At 37.7% G+C, this 19,705-nt stretch overlaps 1 protein-coding gene across 3 annotated transcripts in view; it reads right to left on the bottom strand.

Moving 5' to 3' along the window:
- Positions 1–239: 239 nt before the first annotated feature.
- The window catches only part of GNB4 (G protein subunit beta 4), a 62,625-nt gene continuing 43,159 nt past the window's right edge, over positions 240–19,705 (bottom strand). For all 3 annotated transcript variants that reach the window (XM_019463233.2, XM_019463234.2, XM_019463235.2), the window contains 5 exons: positions 18,707–18,869; positions 17,693–17,759; positions 17,347–17,548; positions 8,191–8,407; positions 240–4,699 (listed from right to left, as the gene is read on the bottom strand). In XM_019463233.2, the coding sequence (XP_019318778.1) occupies positions 4,593–4,699; positions 8,191–8,407; positions 17,347–17,548; positions 17,693–17,759; positions 18,707–18,869 (756 nt within the window). In that variant the 3' untranslated portion in view covers positions 240–4,592. The remainder of the gene's footprint in view (positions 4,700–8,190; positions 8,408–17,346; positions 17,549–17,692; positions 17,760–18,706; positions 18,870–19,705) is intronic.

Here is a 19,705-nt window from a genome sequence, read left to right as displayed (position 1 = left end):
AACAGTGAATACTTTTATCTACATCCTATAAGCAATCAACTGGTTAATAAGCTGGCATTCATAATGCAGTAAAGTGAAGTACATTTATTCCTTGCTTCCAGCAGCCTGTTTTTCATTTCATAATTGCCAATGTTTGGATAAAGGAAAAAAAGGCTGAGCATGAAATGACTAGGCTTGGAGTTTACTTCTGAGACTTAACTTTTAGTGTGATTTTTAAAATTAAAACATGCTGTATGCAGTCTGGTTAAAAGCACTTTATTGATTACAATATCAATTCACAGCAATATCTCACAGAGCTACTGTACAAATAAAGGAATGAATCACTGTGCAAGAAAAGATCCAAGAATACTATTAAATCATGGTACAAGTCCATAGTTTGGTTTAAAGCTTTTATAAGAGCTTTAATCTACTACGTTCACCTTTCCCCAAGTCATACTACTGACATTCAGAGTCAATTCACTACGAGTTTGTAGAATCCATTTTAAGTGGGAAAAAATAATCAGCTTTAAAAACCCACTTATTTGTGGATGCCTTTGGATAAGAATACACAAATCCAAGTGTTCAAATGCTTCTCTGAAAACAATAGAATAGAGCACCATTGTGTAAAAGACAAAAAGGCTTGAAATATCCACCAAGTATCACTGAAATTCCATTAAGTAAAAAATAAATACTACATGATGTAAGATTTTGTTGGGAACACTGAAAACCAGTTGAAACACATAACCAGTTTTTTCATGATGCTGCATTATCACTATTTTATAGGATCAGTAATTGGATTTAAGGAAAAAGACTCAGGAAATTTTATCAACATGCAAATTGGCTAAATACAAGGTGTACCATCAATCTGTGACTAACTTTTAAGAAATACACTGCTAGCTTAGACATTCAACTACAAACCATCTTAATGAGTACCTATTGTAACCAATATTTTTAAATACACCACTGAATTTAAGACAATTCAAAATGAACGGGAGAAACACTAGTAAATATGAAACAGTTCACCTTTTACTTTAAATTTCTCACAAGAAAGACGGTCTACCCTTGTGCATGTTTTAAATTCTCACAGGAGATAAGACAGTTTAAAATTTTGCTTTCCACAATGGCAAAGGGGAAATTTGAAGCTGAACATAGTACTTAATTTAAAAGCAAAAATTTTTAAGCCTTATACTTACACCCTAAAGATGCTAGAAAGAATATTGTTAAAATGATAGGCCAATTTAGAAGATTGTTTAATCAGTTTCCGTAAGTTTAAATGTCAACAGATAAGCCGTAACTATTCAATATGTGAAACATTCAACAGTAATCAGAGCATAAATTTCCCTGAATGTTTTCACTTTTAAAAAGGTTAAAATTTTATTAAATCTAAGACCTCAATAGTGTCGGACAAAGTCAGTTATAATATTGGCACAGTATATTTTAGAAATAAAAGTTTCATTGTCACCTGGAGAAGTCAAGATCCATTTCTCTTAATAGGTTAACTTTAAAATGGCTCAACACATTCAGAAGCACCTACATCCATTGTGTCTAGGAGACTAGTTTACTATCATTGCAGTATGGGTTCAGCTGAGTCTAAATTACTAAATTAAAATAAGAATTGTCTATTAGACTCTTAAGATTAAAATATTAAAGCCAGATTTTTGCCTCTGAAGATAAAACTCAATATGGTGCATGTAACCATGGGATTACAACTATAAAAATCTGAGCTAGGGAGGGACCTTGGACATTCAGTCTAAACCTCTAATACAGCTGCCAAAAATGAGGCCTGTCCATCAAAGTAGAGAGGCCCTTACTATCAGCTTTTGGGATGATTTGCTGAACCACATGGCAATCATGCTCACTTTTTTTTTTTTTTTTTTTTTTTAAGAAAAGAATGTTCTCTTAAAATATTCTTGCAGTGGGGCACCTGGATGGCTCAGTGTGTTGAGCATCTGCCTCTTGATTTAGGCTCAGGTCATGATCCCAGGGTCATAGGATCAAGCTCTGTGTCAGGCTCTGTGCTGAGCATGGAACCTAAGATTCTCAAAAAAAAAAAAAAAAAAAAAAAAAAATTCTTGCCAGATCTGAAAAAAACACTTTACGAGGTGATTAATGAGGAGTCTACAAATAAAAATGCTGAGGCATATTATGTTTAAATGCTTCTTATAAGGTAAAAGAAAATTAATAGGCACCAAATAAATGCAACATTCTTGATCGAATTCTTTAAAACTGTATTTGGACATAATTTTAGTCTTGAACTAAAATTTATACAGTGCCTCTATATACTATGTTATTCTTAACTGGTTATAGGAAGTCTTAATGCACAGCACTTAAATAGACCACCAGCTGAACTTGAGCTTCAGGAAACAAATACGTTTAGCAACTGGAACCTATATTACTGGAGAGCAAAGGTTTAACTAGAAAGTTCATGTGGTAATGAGGTCACCATTTGGTCATTATGTAGAAACCACAACAGTGGTTGGTTTTTAGTTGCCTAGTACATATTTAATTATGGGAGCTGCTTTTCAACTAATCTACGCAAGATTTTTTAAATCATTCTATCAAAATGCTTAAGACCATGGAAGTAGGCTGTGCCTCTGACGAAAGTATCTTATTAAATTTCAGAGTAGAAGAGATACTTCTCATATATGTGTGTGTGTGTGTATGTTACTTTGCTTCTCATATATATATGTTACTTTGCACATGGCAGAAATGCTTTCTTGAATAGGATTTTGGAATGAATTGCTGAACTACATGGCAGACCCTCACCTTTTGGGGAAATGAGTACATTCCTTTAAAATACTCTTGCCTTATCTCAAAGAACTGCTCTTTATGAAATGACAGTTCACAAACATTAACTGCAAAAGGTTCATAGAAATCTTATGTGTTTATAAATATACATTCATGCCTGCCACCTACACTGTATTTTTTTGGTCCTGTATCATAATCTTCCTGTATCCATTTTCCTTTTTATTATTATCAGCCGTTCTTAAAACTGATACATTATAGCTGATTCACTTACTAGCACATTCACAATATAAAAATGAAAATTCACAAATACAGTTTGGGAGTATTTAGGTTAGGGTTACAGGTGATGAAAAGTTGAGACCTGTCTCAACAGTAACAGATGTAGTTCACTAAATCACAAAACAATGCACTTCTATATATCAGAATAACCCATGACTTCACCATCAAGCAAGACTAACAATCTTCTATTGTCATTTAGCTTCCTTTATAGAAGAAAATCCAAGGGGAAAAGTATCTTTGTTTAAATTTGACGTGAGGGAGGGGCGGGCAGGCATTCTAGTAACAGACACATTATACCATTTACGAACAGGAACTGCTTACTATTTTCCTCTGATTCCTTAAAGAGCTGCTCTTAGAATTTTTCTTTTGGCTTTCAAGTGGAGTCACTTGGATCTAAGCATTCTTTGAGACAAAAATCACTTAGAAACCAGTATTTTGTGCCAAAAGAAGAAGTACTACAGAAGAGCAAAAAGCTTTAATATTTCTTTCAAATTTAAGTCACAGAAAGTTTTTATCAATTCAGATTTTGTATTATCTGAACATAAATTCATAAAGCCACTTTGTTACACTACACAATTAGAACTAATCAAGTCTAGTGACTGATTAGATTTTACACTTCTTTCAACAATATAATGTCATCACATTATTTCCTATCTACATGTAGGTCAATGGAGTACACTGGGGAAAACTCTTCAGATTCAAGGACAGTCCAAACGTTCATCAATTTGAAATAATGAGTGTACCTACAAACTCAGTTCTAGAATATCAAATCCATAGGAAAGTAAGCCCAACTATTTAGAGGTCTACTGAAAGGGTCTTGGTCATAACCACATTTTTAAAATGTCAATAATTTTTATGCAATTACTGCTATTAACATAGGAGTTTCTTATGTATGTCTAAAATTTCAGAATGAAATCTTGATTCCCTGGCCTTCAGATTATCTCCCCCTCCAAGGACTGAAAACAAGCACTTCTTTAAATTCACAGGATGGCCAAGGATGCACCAGAAACTACTGATACTCAAAAGGGTCTCCCCTCAGAAGTACCTAAGCCTGCTAGTATAAACATTAGGCAACCAAATGTCTTTTACATCAAAAAGGAAGGTCAGACTTCAAGAAGACTTTCTTCAAATACAGCACACATACATCTGGAATCACTTCCATCTATCACTGTGCCTACTTCCTCCATTACATAACTCAAAAATGTGATATTCTTATGTATAGAAAGTTAAAAATGTAGTTCTTAAAAAAATGCAAACACACAAACATGATAGACTGCTATAATGTGTACATTCTGTCCTACACAAAGAAAATAAAGAATCTGAGTACAAGCAAAAATTCATCAAAGTTAAATTAGCTCAACTCAAATTAATGCACTGGTCCTTTTGATCTCAGCAAGCACCCTTGCCTTTTTTTTTTTTTTCCCACTTTTTTGTTTTATAGTTTACTGAAAGCTTCTTTTTGTATATAATTATCTCAATAGAAAAATCTTCACCTGCAAATATAAGGTAGAATTTTCTTCTCACAGCTATAGGCTGTAGCACTGATTTCTCCAGATAGCAACGGAGAACAGAAAAACCTGCACATGCTATTAATTCCAGATTCTAAGAAAACTGTCCCAAGAGCCTGTTGCCACAGCCATGCCATCATCTGTTACACCTAAACAGCTGACCCGGTTATCGTGACCAGCAAGAACACCTGAAAAACAAAAAGTTCAGTAAAAAAATTAGCAACAGGCAAGTTTCAGAATTAAACAACTATGTGCATAAAGATCTAAGAGAGTATTTAAAACCTAAATGGGGAGACTTGGTCCCAGGGGTAAGCTACATATGTGTACAAAATACAATTCTTTCCGTTATGTGAATTTTTGACATGTACGTTGGCTCATGCTTTTATCACTTCTGTAAAGTGATCTTATAATTATGCTTATATCTAAAACAGATTATATTTTACATTTCTAGTAAGTTCATGATACTCCAGATGCTGCCATTGCTCTACGCTATTTTCAACAAAAACAAAATTCCAAAGGAAGTTCAGTGAAGTAGCCTTTCACAAGAACAGAAAGAATGTAAGAACACAGGATGCCTGGGTGGCTCAGTCAGTTAAACCCTTGATATCTGTGCTGGGCATGGAGACTGCTTTAGAGTCTCTCCCCCGCCCCTCAAAAAAAAAAAAAAAAAAAAAAAAAGGAGGGGGTGTGGGAAATGTAAGAATGAAATTGCCTGACATTACCACTTCCAAAAATACCAACACAGTTTATATATTTTCGTTGTTAAACAGCAAACACTGCAATATTTGGTTGTAACTTTGTGAAACCAACACATCTAGTTTTAGTTTTGTCTATTAAAGTTAAATTCATTTGAATAAATACAGTTAAATTTATCTGCTATTCACATCACCACATGGGCTATTCCCAAATAATTGGGAGGAAAATGAGAAATGTGAAGATGTAGAAAAAAATTGGAATATATCAAATTCAAGATTTTTTCTTTACTGTACTGTGTATGAGTCTGCATGATCTCTGTACAATGAAGCGTTATCATTTTCACCCAACTTCAAGAACAGAAGTTCATCCTTTCTTAACTCCTAATATTCTCTGTAGTACTTCCAGTATGGCAATGTTTAGCAATGGGCAAATTTACAATTATAGGTTAAAATTACAAAAAACGAACAGTGACTAAATAGTCCAAGTCACGTTGGAAAGAAAAATGAATTAGCAATTCACAAGTCACCATTCAATTTTACTGTGAAAGTATACAGTTGAGCCCACTTGAAACCAAGCAGCTGTAAGCAAAGCAACACTCAAACTCAAATATAGGCTAAAACATGGAAAACAGATTTTAAATTTTGTTATGGATACTGATCCAACCCAGGCAAAACACCTAATACCTCTTGAAAAAGTAATTGGCTTTGGACAAGAGTATCTCCAAATTTCTACAGGCAGAATGTGAAACTGTGAACTTTTCTGCCATCTCTTAGGAAAGGTCGTTATGTAGAAAGTTATTCACGGGAATGTTAACATTGCCCCTACTCCCTCGGAAGTCTCAACAACTGTATAGGAGTTTAAAGGTAAGAATACAAACCCACAAGGACAGGACCGAGCCGGCAGTGGTAACAAAACTATACGCTACATGGTAGTACTGTGTTAGTGGACCCCAAACAAAATGCTGAGTTCAAAGCAAATGCTGTGGTATGCCGAGATATCAATTCACACTATGGAACCTCTACAAGGGTTACGTGCTAGTGGAACCAGCCATTTCTGGAAACAGAAAGGGGCAACGATGGGGAAATAAACTAAGACTACATGAGAAAGTGTTCAGGAATCGGACATCGCAGGTCTCTACTCTGAGTCAGATGACTGATCATCTTGTACCAGGGCATAAACCTAGAGACTTATTTGATAGAAAGAGAGAGAGATGATCTCTTAACGAGAAGAAAATGGATCTACTCCAAGATCTATTAAAACCAGCAAAAAGTTGGGGTGGCTGGGTGGCTCAGTCGGTTGAGCGTCTAACTTCAGCTCAGGACATGATCTCGTGGTCTGGGAGTTCGAGCCCCGCATCAGGCTCTGTGATGCCAGCTCGGAGCCTGGAGCCTGCTTCGGATTTGGTGTCTCCCTCTCTCTGCCCCTCCCCTGCTCACACCTCTATCTTTCTCTCAAAAGTAAATAAACATTAAAAAAATTTTTTTTTAAAAACCAGCAAAAAGTTTGATGATTAATAAGTATATCAAAGCTAAGAATATAAGCCAAAAAATTAACGTAACCTAATATACACCAAGAGTATATTGCTCTGCAATAGGTACTGTTTAAAAAGTCCTAATCAGGTAAACACTGAATGATGGGAAGGATGTGGCTGTGGTGGGAGGAGCGATGTTAAAGCTGAACCCTCAACAGAGCATGCCATGAAATTTAAAAAAAAAAAAAAAAAAAAAAAATCATGACCCAACGGAATTGTTTTTAAACTTCTAAGCATTTAGGGCCACCTGGGTGGCTCACTTAGGCGTCTGACTTCAGCTCAGGTCATGATCTCACCATTTGTGAGTTCGAGCCCCACACTGGGCTCTGTGCTGACAGCCCAGAGCCTGGAGCCTGCTTCGGATTCTGGGTCTCCCTCTCTCTCTCTGCCCTCCCAACTGCTCACGCTGTCTCTCTCTCTTAAAAATAAATAAACATTAAAAAAAAATTAAAAGAAAAAAAGACTTTAGCTTTAAAACAAACAAAACAAACTTCTAAGCATTTGGGGCGCCTGGGTGGCTCAGTCAGTTAAGTGTCAGACTCTTGGTTTCAGCTCAGGTCATGATCTCATGGTTCAGTAGATCAGGCCCTGCATCGGGCTCCACAGCCAACAGTGTGGAGGCTGTTTGGGATTCTCTCTCTGCCCCTCCCCTGCTCTCTCAACAAATAAATATTTTAAGAAAATAGCCTTATAGCTATTCGCTGTTGAGAGTTCAGCCTTAACATCACTCCTCCCACTGCTCCCCCATGTGGATACTAAATAATCCACACTGGAGGGTGCACATGTGTGTGTGCGCATACACACATCAAATAAAAGCGATACAGGCATGTTATTTAAAGATATGGAAATGAATACTTAGGAGCTACCTTTGGGAACAGAAAATGTGGGTTGAGGGCCAGAGGGCTGCTGTTTTGGGAACAAACCATGTACTTATTTGGTTCCATAGCATAATTTTGATTCTAAAAATATACATAATACCACTCTGTGTAAGTTGTTATTAATGACAGTCCCTAGGAGGACTTGATACTTTCACTAATATTCTGGAAGCTGCAGGGGAGAACTCAGAGCATGGGGCTAAGGGAGGAGAGTACAGATCTAGGTTGTGTCCCAGACAGGATCTGCTCAGAAGGAAGATGATTCAGAGCAGTTAGTTTCCTGTTAGGTTAGAAGAAACTGTAATTTGGAAAACACCACGCTGAATTATAGTCACTATTTCTCTTTAGAGCAAAACTCACCAAACAAGAAGCTACTATAGAACTAGATGTTACTCTTCAGAAAACAGGAATGTAAATATGGTTTATGGGCTGGAAACGCACTCACAGGACAAGGACCATGAATGAGAACTGCCAGGTCATCATTCCCCACAGCTCTAAGGAGAGTCCAGGCCTCGACAACTGATAGGAACCTCGTTTCCTAACAAAATCAAAACCTACTGTGGACTTCTTTACTAACCTGCACGATCTCCTTTTAGCGTGTCCCATACGTTACAATTGAAGTCATCATAACCAGCTAACAGGAGGCGCCCACTTTTTGAGAAAGCTACAGAGGTGATTCCACAGATAATATTGTCATGAGAATACAGCAGTAATTCTTGGTCTGCACGGAGGTCGAAAAGCCGGCAAGTGGCATCATCAGAGCCAGTGGCAAAGGCATATCCATTTGGGAAAAACTAGAAAGAAAAGGAACAAACATTTATTCTGTAAAAGTTCACAAAAACCACGTGCTATGGTGGGATGACAGACTCTGGGTAAAACAGACCTAGATTTGAATTCCAACTTGGCTTCTTACCAGGTGAAAAGCTATTGGGCCCTGAAAATTCTTAAACACTTTGGGCCTTGGTTTCAGAGTGTTGGTTAGGATTGAATGAACTAACATGCAAGGTACATGGTTTAGCACATAGCAAGTATTCAGTAAATGCTGGCTCTGTTCCTCCTGCATATGGCTTATTAAAAGATTTAAATCGAACACTACTATTTGTAGAATTTATGTATGTGTACTCTTAAACATTCCAAAATCCCATTATGAGAAATAAATAGGAAACATTTTACAGCAAAGAACATAAATCATCCCAGCTAGGCTAGGCATAAAGTTAAGCTAGTTAGAAAGCTATGCATTATTAGTTTGTAAATCCCTTTTTCTCAGAAACCGGCACTACTCAACGTTTTTTTTTGTTTTGTTTTTTGTTTTTTTTTATACAAAGGCTTTTTTCATATACCTGTTGGTCATCTGTATTACTTTCATGAACTGACTTTTCATGATCTTTGCTTATTTTAACTATGCTGTTAGTACTTGAAGGAATGAGATGAATATAAATTTTGTTTTTTGCAAACATTTTACAGTTTTTTTATAGTTTTTTTAAAATATAAAGCAATGTTTTTTTAGCAATATTCATTTTTATGTAGTCAAGTTCATCTTTCCTTTTGAGATTTCCATTATTTTTATGAATAAAGTCCTTTCTCAGGATTATTACCTGATATTCAATTATTTTTTTTCTAATTTTTAAAAATAATTTCTTTTCACATCTTAATTTTTATCCATCTGGAATTTGATGTACAGCATTCAGTATAAGGATCTAACTTAATTTTCTTAATAGTCAGGCAATTGTCCAGCTATTGACTAAATAATTTTACTGATTTTGTTGTTACACCTTTAATTCACTAAACTCTTATATACACAAAAACATTAGTTCTTTCTTGTACTTACACCACATGGTTTTTTTTAATCATAACTTAATAAATTTTTCTATCCGGTATGGCAAAATACTCATATTACTCTGATTCAAATCATTTTATTTTCTCCTTCCCCCCCCCCCCCCCGGAATTTCACAGATATTTGATCAAATTTCTTTTCTTCATATTCCTCTGACTCATCTCAAAAAAAATCCACTTGGGTTTAAACTGAAATTTGTATTAAGCCTAAAAATTAGTTTGAGGAATAAATAATTGGTTTACAATATGCAGTCTTCTCATTCAGTAATAGGGAATTTTATTTACTTTTTAAATGTTTTTTGAGTGAGTGAGCAGTGGAGGGGCAGAGAGAGAGAAGGAACCACAAGCAGGCTCTGTGCTGTCAGTGAGGACCCCAACACAGGGCTCTATTTTACAAACCATGAGATCACAATCTAAGCTGAAATCAAGAGTCTGATGCTTAACTGACTGAGCCACTCAGGTGGCCCTTACTTTATTATTTTTTTAAGATTTTAAGTAATTTCTACACCCAACATGGGGCGCTCAAACTCACAACCCCAAGATCAAGAGTCACATGCTCCAAATGAGCCAGTCAGGTGCCCCACGAATATGGAATGTAAAAACCCCCACACTCCCAGATGATGGTGGAGGAAGGGAGTGGTAACAGGTTAACAGGTTCTCAGAAATCAAGTACTTGTATTTTAACAGTAATGTGAAACACTTCACCAAACCCTTACTGCTAGAGGCTAATGGTTTTGACCACTTCCTTCCATTCTACCAGCTAGCAAGATCCTCTGTGTTGTTCCTTTGCTGGAAGTTCAGCAATGCCATTTGCATACATTTATCAGCATGTATGGATTCAACCCTGTTCTCTACCACAGACCAAAACAGAAGCTATAGGGCCTGCGCTAAAGGATGCCTAGTGGAGAACACCCAATCAAGATGACCCTTTTGGCTCCGTGTTTGGGGGCCACAGCATGCCAACATTCTATGTTCAAGACTCAGGATGACCAGCCATCCCATTTTGCACAGGACAGTCTCTGTTTATGCCTTTCTCCCTGGCAAAATTAATAACTGCACTTTTTCACACTGAAAACTTCACATTTCCCAGTTTGGATGATATATGCTCACTCTACCAATACAATGAACTAGTTTTAACTGCTCTCAGAACTACAGGAAATTAGCCCTTAGGTAAGATAGCCTTTAGAACGACAGGAAATATATAGATTTAAATGCATCTGGCAGATTTAATATACACTCAAAAGTGTGTGTGATGTTGGCAGTTCATTTAAGTTGGGTTTTGTGGTGGGGGTTGTTTGTTTTTAAATGGCAGAGAAGAGCTTTCTGGTACTGAATTCTTTGTTTTTTAAGAATGGGTGTTTGGCGGCACCTTGGGTGGCTCAGTCGGTTAAGCATCAGACTTTGGCCTTGGCTCAGGTCATGGTCTCAAGGCTCCTGAAATCAAGCCCTGCACTGACTGGGCTCTGCACTGACAGTGCAGACCTGCCTGGGATTCTCTCTCTCCCTCTCTCTCTGCCTCTCCCCCACTTTCAAAATAAATAAACTTTAAAAAAAACAAAAACAAATAATGGGTGTTTGCTTTTTATCAGCCAGCTTTCAGTATCCAGAATACTGACAAACTGATATGGAAATTTTTATTAATATATTTCCTAACGATAAATCATTTTTTTTTTAATTTTTTAAATGTTTTTTAATTTATTTTTGAGACACAGAGAGACAGAGCATGAGCAGGGGAGGGGAGGGGCAGAGAGAGAGGGAGACACAGAATCTGAAGCAGACTCCATGCTGAGAGGTCAGCACAGAGCCCGACACAGGGCTTGAACTCACGGACTGTGAGATCAGGACCTGAGCCAAAGTCGACTGAGCCACCCAGGCGCCCCATTAAATCATTCTTATAACTAATTTTTATTTAATATTTTTCTTCTTATTTTGACACATTGTTGGATTTGATTTGCTATAATTTCTCCTAAGATGGTTTTATCTAGTTTTAAGGGGTACCTGCTCTTGTGTTTTGGTGTAAGGGTTATGCTAGTTTGTCTGACACAATAAACTGGGAAACTTTGACCCTTTTTCTGTGTTTAGGAACAGATTTAATAGTGCTCAAATTTTCTGTTCCTTCAAATGAAGTATGAATTATTTGCCTAAAACATACATGGGTCTGTAAGTTTTTTTAAAGCTATTTTTTTTGTTAAAGAAAATTATCAAGCTATTCAAGTTTTGACTTATTGAGACAGTTTTTGGAAAACTATTTAGAATGACCATAAGTTATACAGTATATATTTTAAGATTTTCAAAGTCTTTAAAAATTTTTTTAAATAAAACAAAATCTTTTATCTGTGAGTAATATAACCTTTACTATAGTATCTTCATTTTGTATATCTGCAATTTTTATCCTTTTCCTCTTAAGTTTACCAGAGATTTCGGGAGCAAAGTCTTAGATTATTGAATTTTAAAATTTTCTAATAGTTTTCTATTTTTGAAATTTTCTAAATGTTCATTCAAATATTCATTGAGCACCTACTGTTCTGAGTGCTAGTCAGGTGATATACAGAAGTCAACAAAACGGACAAAAATCTGTCTCCGTGGAGCTTATATTCTTGTGAAGCATACTATAAACACAAAAAGTAAAAAAAACAAGCATGTTAGATAAGTACTAAGGAGAAAAAAAATAAAGGAGAAAAAGGGAAAGGGAGCATGGGCAAAAGCTTAGAGTGTCCAGGGAAGGCCTTACTGAGAAGTAATTAGTAAATACACCTCCCCTTGCCCCGTAGGAGGTGAACAATGGGCTTCTGCTGGGAAGACTGAGGGAGGGGGGAAGCAGTGAAGGGGACAGCCCCCATGGGGGAAATGTGGGGATGGGGGGCAAGGAGGCCAGCGTGACCGAGGCAGAGTGAGGACTGGGCAGATCGCAGGAAGAGGTAGGCAGCATGGGTAATGGGTGATCATAGGCCCACAAGCCCTACCTAACAGGCTGATATAAACCCCTTGGGACAGTTGTTTTCCAGATTTTAGAAAAGTAATATGCTGTGTATAAAATTCCACTGGGTCCTGAAGTAGTGCACTGTAATAAATAAACACAACAGTGTGTATTGAGTGAGCAACACGGTCAGACTAAGCGGGGTAAGTAGAGACTACATACAAATAGCTCCTTGTCCTTCCAGTGAGGTTCTGCCACAGAGTAAGTCTACACTAAACTGAAGGGAAAGAATGTCTTTCAGAACTTTGCAGATGTGACAGGTGCAGCTGCTCCAGGGCTGGATGGATTGCAGGTAAGGGGCAGAGGGTAGATCATGGAGAGCCTGTTGGTTCAGGTAAAGGCTCTCACTTCAATCTGTATTTCTGCTTTTCTCTTTACCAGCTCCTTCCTCTCACCCTCCTGGTGTGAACTGTTCTTTTTCCTTTTTCCGAAGTCCTGAGCTATTCAACCTCAGATTTATTCTTTCTTTTGTGGCCTACTATGTGAATGGTTATCCGTATGGTGCAGAGTGCAGTAAGTGTATTCAGTCAACATTATTAAACTGTATTATTTAATCCTTAGGGTTTTTTTGACTACCTAGGATATCAATACCTCCAAGTTGTATACGAAACTCTCTTACACAATGGTGTTTTGGGTTCATTTCTCCCTTCATTTCTAATGGTTTTGGCTTTACGGGCATTTCAGTGTTATGGGTTCCCTACAGACCATCTCTTATTAACATAAAACTTCTTTAACTTTTGTTTCAATTTTATTTTGTTTAATAGAAATATAGTAATATTACTAACATTTCTTTTAGTTTAAGGTGTGCCCACTTTTTCATCTTTACTGTTAGCCATCCTGGGCCATTTTGTTTTAGATGTAGCTCTTGTAAACACAGAGTTTGACTTACTCTGTTATCTTTTAATAGTGGCAACCATACATATGTATTGCCCTGAGTTATTCATATTTGGTCTTAATCTCTTATCCTATGTCATATTTACTGGAATTTTTCTCCCTACATTAAATATGACCTCTGATACTTAAAATTCTTGGGTCACAATATTTCTCCCTCAACATTCAGTGGATATTGTTCAGAAGCCTTTAGGCACTGTCTATTAGGGAAAAGTGTGAGGCTAGCCTGATTTTTTTTTTTTTTTTTTTTTGTATCTAGGTAATCTACTTTTTCATTTTGAGTATTTCTAGGATTTTTTGGTCCTTATGTTTTGATATTTTAAATTCAAGAGGATGGGTCTATGTTGTTGGTACTTTCAAGTACTTGGCAAGCCCCTCAAAATTGGTTTCTTTCTTCAGCTCACTTTATGCTTAAAAAATTATTTTTTGGCTATACTTCTGCTTTCAGCCAAAATGGAGTAATGCTGATCACATTTACCCCTATGCTGGAAAAAAGCAATTGAAGTGGACAACATATATGAAACATGGTTCTAAGGACACTGGATATGAGTCAACAAAGAAGAGTGGTCCCTGAGAGACAAGACACAAATGAGGTAAACTCCATAACTGACCCCCCCTTCCTGCCTGGAGAAAGTTTACAGGCCATGGTGCCAGGAAGGGGAACCCAGATGAAGCCTGCTGATGTCCCAGAGTTGAGGAGACAGAGCCAGGAATCCAGGGAGTCCAAGGCAGCTAGAGTTCACAGGCCAGAGCACCAGAGAGGACAATGCTTGGTAGACAGAAAAGTCAGGAGATGAAGAGGGGCCTCTCAAGTACTCAGCTGAAAACTGATCACAGGTGTGTGAGGAAACTATTCAAGCAGGGGAGACACCCATGAGGATAACAGGAAACTGATGCCCACGCAGGGCCAGGAATGATGCTTGTCCAACTGTAGCAAGAGGGAAAACCTCATAATTCACTGGGAAGAGAGAGGTTTTCCCTCACTGGTGGGGCAAACTTAAGCATACACAAAATGCTGCTCTGGTCCCACCTAACAAAACTGAAATGTCAGGCCTGAAAGGATCACACTATTTCCAAATAGCTATACCCTAAAACAAAGCAATATTTATATAAATAAAAAAATATCCAGCACCCAATAAGGTAAAATTTACAATGTCTGGCTGGCATCTAATGAAAATCAGACATGCCCTCCCCTACTTATGCTCTCTCTCAAAAATAAACATTAAAAAGAAATTTTAAAAGGGGCGAGGGGTGCCTGGGTGGCTCAGTCAGTTAAGTGTCCAACTTCAGATCAGGTCATGGTCTCACATAAGTTCAAGCCCCACATTGGGCTCTGTGCCAACAGCTCAGAGCCTGGAGCTTGCTTCAGATTCTATGTCTCCTTCTCTCTCTCTGCCCCCCCCCCCCCACAACTCACTCTCTGTCTCTCTCGCTCTCAAAAATAAGTAAACATTAAAAAAAAATTAAATTAAAAAAAAGAAAATCAGACATACAAAAAAGAAGCTATGACCCACAATTAGAAAAATCATTCAGCTGACACAAACCCAAAAATGTCATGGATGATAGATTAACAGACAAGGATGCAAGCAATGTCTGATTAAAACGTACACCATATGGGCTTAATGGCAGATTAGACACTGCAGAAGAGTAGCAACCTGGAAGACCTAGCAACAGAAACTATCCAGAGTGAAAAACAGCGAAAAAGAAGACTAAAAAATAAAAGTAACACAGCATAAGCGAACTGTGGGAACACTTCAACTGTGTTAATATATATGTATTTGGAGCCCCCAAAGGAGAGGAGACGAAAAATATATTTGAATGATAATGGCTGAAAATTTTCCAATTTTGATGAAAATTGTAACCCACAGATCCAGACACAAGAAATGTGAAGAAAATTACACAAGATACATCATAATAAAGTTGCTTAACCAAAAGAGAAATTAAAAGCAGCCAGAGAAAAACAAAGGACACACTGTATAGAGACCAAATATAAACATGAAAGCACATTTCATATCAGTACCAACATGGAAAACAATGGAATAACATCTTTACGGTATCAAAAGAAAAAAAATGAAAATACCTTTAAAAAATGATGGCAAAAAAACCCAAAACAAAACAAAAAACTGTTTTAAACGATTTTAAGTTAATCTGCACACCCAACATGGGACTCAAACTCACAACCCTGGGTTCACAGGTCACACGCTCTTCCGACTGAGCCAGCCAGGCACCCCAAAAATATTTTAGGCATACAGAAGCCAAAGGACCTTAGCAGATTTACACTATAAGAAATGTTAAAGGAAGCCCTTCAAGAAGGAAAATAGATGGAAATCTGAATCTATAAACAAGACTGAAAACAGAAAATGGTAGCTATGTAAGTAAACAAAGACTTTATTTTTTTAATGTCCCTTAAAGAGTATCAGCTCTTCAAAGCAAAAGCAGTTATCAATGTACTGTGGAGTTTAAAATATATAAAAGTAAAATTACAACAACTGCACAAAGGCTACGGGGGGAAATGGGAGTGTTGTTATTACTCAGCCATCAAAAAGAATGAAATCTTGAGGGGCGCCTGGGTGGCTCAGTCGGTTAAGCGGCCGACTTCGGCTTAGGTCATGATCTCGCGGTCCGTGGGTTCGAGCCCCGCGTCGGTCTCTGTGCTGACTGCTCAGAGCCTGGAGCCTGTTTCAGATTCTGTGTCTCCCTCTCGCTGACCCTCCCCTGTTCATGCTCTGTCTCTGTCTCAAAAATAAAAAATAAAAATAAAAATTAAAAAAACGTTAAAAAAAAAAAAAAAAGAATGAAATCTTGGGATGCCAGGGTAGCTGGGTCAGTTAAGTGTCCAACCCTCGATTTCTTTATTTCGGCTAAGGTCATGATCTCATGGTTCATGGGAATACAGCCCCAGTTTGCGCTCTTGCTCTCTCTCCCTCCCTCCCTCCCTCCCTCCCTTCCTTCCTTCCTCCCTCCCTCCCTCTCTCTCTCTCTGCCCCTTCCCCAGTTGTGCACATGTGCTCTAAATAAATATATAAGCATTAAAAAATAAATAAATAATGAAATCTTACCATTTGCAATGATGTAGTGGAACTAGAGTGTATTATGCTAAGCAAAATAAGTCAGAGAAAGACAAATACCAGATGATTTCACTCATGTGTAAAATTTAAGAAACGAAATAGATGGAGGCACCTGGGTGGCTCAGTCAGTTAAGCATCTGACTTCAGCTCAGGTCATGATCCTGTGGTTCACGAGTTCAAGCCCTGCATTGGGCTCTGTGCTGACAGCTCAGAGCCTGGAGCCTGCTTCAGATTCTGTGTCTCCCTTTCTTTCTGCCCTTCCCCTGCTCACACTCGGTCTCTCTCAAAAATAAATAAACATTTAAAAAAACAGACAAAATAGATGAACAGAGGGGAAGGAAAGGAAAAATGAAATAACAAAAAAAAGACAGGGAAGCAAACCATAAGAGACTCTTAACTATAGAGAACAAACGGAGGTAGCTGGAAGGTAGGTGGGTTGGGGGATGAGCTAAATGGGTGATGGGAATTACGGAGGGTGCTTGTTATGATGCACACTGGGTATTGTATGTAACTAATGAATCACTAAATTCTACTCCTGAGGGGCACCTGCTTGGCTCAGTCACTTAAGCATCCAACTTCAGCTCAGGTCACGATCTCAACGGTTTGTGAGTTCGAGCCCCACGTCAGGTTTTGCACTGATAGTGCAGAACCTGCTTCAGATTCTGTTTCCCTCTCCTCTGCCCCTCCCTGGCTTGCTCTCTCGCTCTTAAAAAAGAAAATTTTTTTAAAAATTGCAATCATAGTACTTTTGGAAATCCTAGTCACATCTATACAGTTTGGCATCTGACATACATAGAATAATTGTAACTACATATGACTAGTTCATTCTCATATGCACTGGGTACTTATTTGAGCTTAAACTACTTGTGGTTACCCGTTTGGAGTTTCTGTTGTTAAAATCATGTTGTAGACTTCAACAGTTTAAATGTACAATAAATTTTCCTTAGAAATTCTATTTACTTACACTGACAGCATTAATATCTGACACATGTCCAGTGAAAGACTGTCTACACATTCCATCTCGAATATCCCATAATTTTGAAGAGGCATCACAAGCACCAGAAACAAAAGTCCTCATGTCAGGACTCAGAGAAAGACTCATCACATCTCCAGAATGCCCAGTGAATGTGGTGGTCTGCTGGGCAGTTTCGATGTCCCACAAAGCACTATAATCAAAAATAAATTATTATAATGACAATTATATCTTGTTCTTATAAGATATAAGACTTATATAAGACTTATAATTCTTATAAGTAGTTCCTACTACCACCCTCAACCCCCAAATCAGTATTCTTGTGGGCCACACTTACCAAGTTGTATCTCCTGAACTTGTGACAATTTGGCTGTCATCTAAAAATCGACAGCAAGACAAGTAGCCTACAAGCATGAAAGCAACACGTTTTAGGTTGGCTGTGGTTAACTCAATTACCATGTGAAATAGTAATACTATAGATTTTTTTAAATCAATACACGGGCAACAAGTGTTAGTATAATCTGTAATTCTACTTTTAGTTACTTCAAGTTCTATGCTGTCTGCAACTAAATTGTATCAAAAGCTCTGATATTTACTATGTCAATGGCATCTTATTGGACACTCTGAGAATTATAATTAAGGCAAGAGTCCCTTCTGTCTACTAGAATTACCTGAGAGATTCCTTTACACAAATATCTATCATCTATGACAGACTGGGCTGAGTACATAGAGAAATCCTTCAACAACACTGTGAGAAATTAGACCCACCTCAGGGAAGGCTTACATGGGGGGGGGAGAGTGGGTCATGTGAATGCTCAGAATTCACCAGTATTTCAAATATGGAAATGGCAGAAAAATGACATTAGAGATTTTTGTAAAAAAAACACGGTCAAGGATTCAGAGAGGCAGAAACCTGGTGAGTGGAAATAAATTCCTTATTAACACCACTAAGCAAATGCTATACACTACTGTATACACACTAGGGTGTACATATTGGCAAAAAAAGCAATGCATTATCACATTTTTAAGTGTTTTACACTGTGTATCTAATACATACTTCCAGTTACATAACTAAGTACAGATGCCAAAATCCCATCATTGTTAGATGGTTGTAGAGAAAACAGAAAATTATTTTGCTTTCTTTTTATGTTTTTATTAAAGTTATGGTCATCATTTGTATAAGTATAAAGTATGTGTGTTCCTGATTCATAGTAATTTCTACTCTCACTTGATTGACACTCAACCTTCAGCAGCCGAGCACAATCTGTCACTCATTCCCCTTGATCGGTTTGGTTCATTCTTTAGGAGTCCTCCTACTTGGAAGGAAAGGACACTACTTAGTGAAGCTCACCTGTGTGACCTGGTAACTCTCGGCTCACTCTCACGTTTCCCTCTCTGGTTTTTAAGTTATATATAGAGCAGATGTTGTCCAGTCCTCCACATGCAACATAATTACCAGAGGGGGCATAGGCACAGGTCATCACCCAGGAGGACCTCAGAGGAATAGCGTGCATCTGTACAACAAATATAACACACAAAAACTGTTACCAAGATTACAAAAACAGTCCACTTTTCAAACCTATTTACAATGAAGCAAATATTACTAAAAATTAAATGCATCTAAAAATAAGCCGAGGGGCACCTGGGTGGCTTAGCATGGTTAAGTATCTGGCTCTTGATTTCGGCTCAGGCCATGACCTCAGCATCATGGAATCAAGCCCTCCATCTGGTTCCATGCTGAGCACGGAGCCTGAGATTCTCTCTCACTCTCCCTTTGTACCTCCCCCACTCAACGCCTGCTCTAAAATAAATAAATAAATAAAAATAAACTGAATTAAAAATGCAATGGTTTAAGTGAACAATGAAAAATACTAATACATACTAAAATACCTATTTTTTTCTGTATTAACCTCAATTCATTCAGATTTAAGTGTTCTCATCAGAAATTCTCTTGGGGTACCTGGGTGGCTCAGTCACTAAGGGTCCAACTCTTGATTTCGGCTCAGGTCATGATCTCATGGTTCATGAGATAGAGCCCTGTGGTGGGGTCTGCACTGACAGCACGGAGCCTGCTTGGGATTCTCTCTCTGACCCTCCCCTAATCTCATGCACACACACTCACACTCTCTCTCTCTCTCTAAATTAATTAACAAATAAACATTAAAAAATTATTATTTTAAAAGAAGCAAGGACACAGGATGTTTCAATATCAATCTACCCATTCAAAATTTTAAATGCAAAATGTTAAAGAATAAAATTCTGGGGCGCCTGGGTGGCTCAGTCGGTTAAGCGTCTGACTATTGGTTTCGGCTCAGGTCATGATCTCGGTTCCTGAGATCGAGCCCCACAT

Source organism: Panthera pardus, unplaced genomic scaffold, assembly GCF_024362965.1.
Source record: "Panthera pardus isolate Hobbes unplaced genomic scaffold, ASM2436296v1 HiC_scaffold_16, whole genome shotgun sequence".
Classification (NCBI taxonomy): Eukaryota; Metazoa; Chordata; class Mammalia; order Carnivora; family Felidae; genus Panthera; species Panthera pardus.
This window is presented reverse-complemented; position numbering and strand designations above follow the sequence as displayed.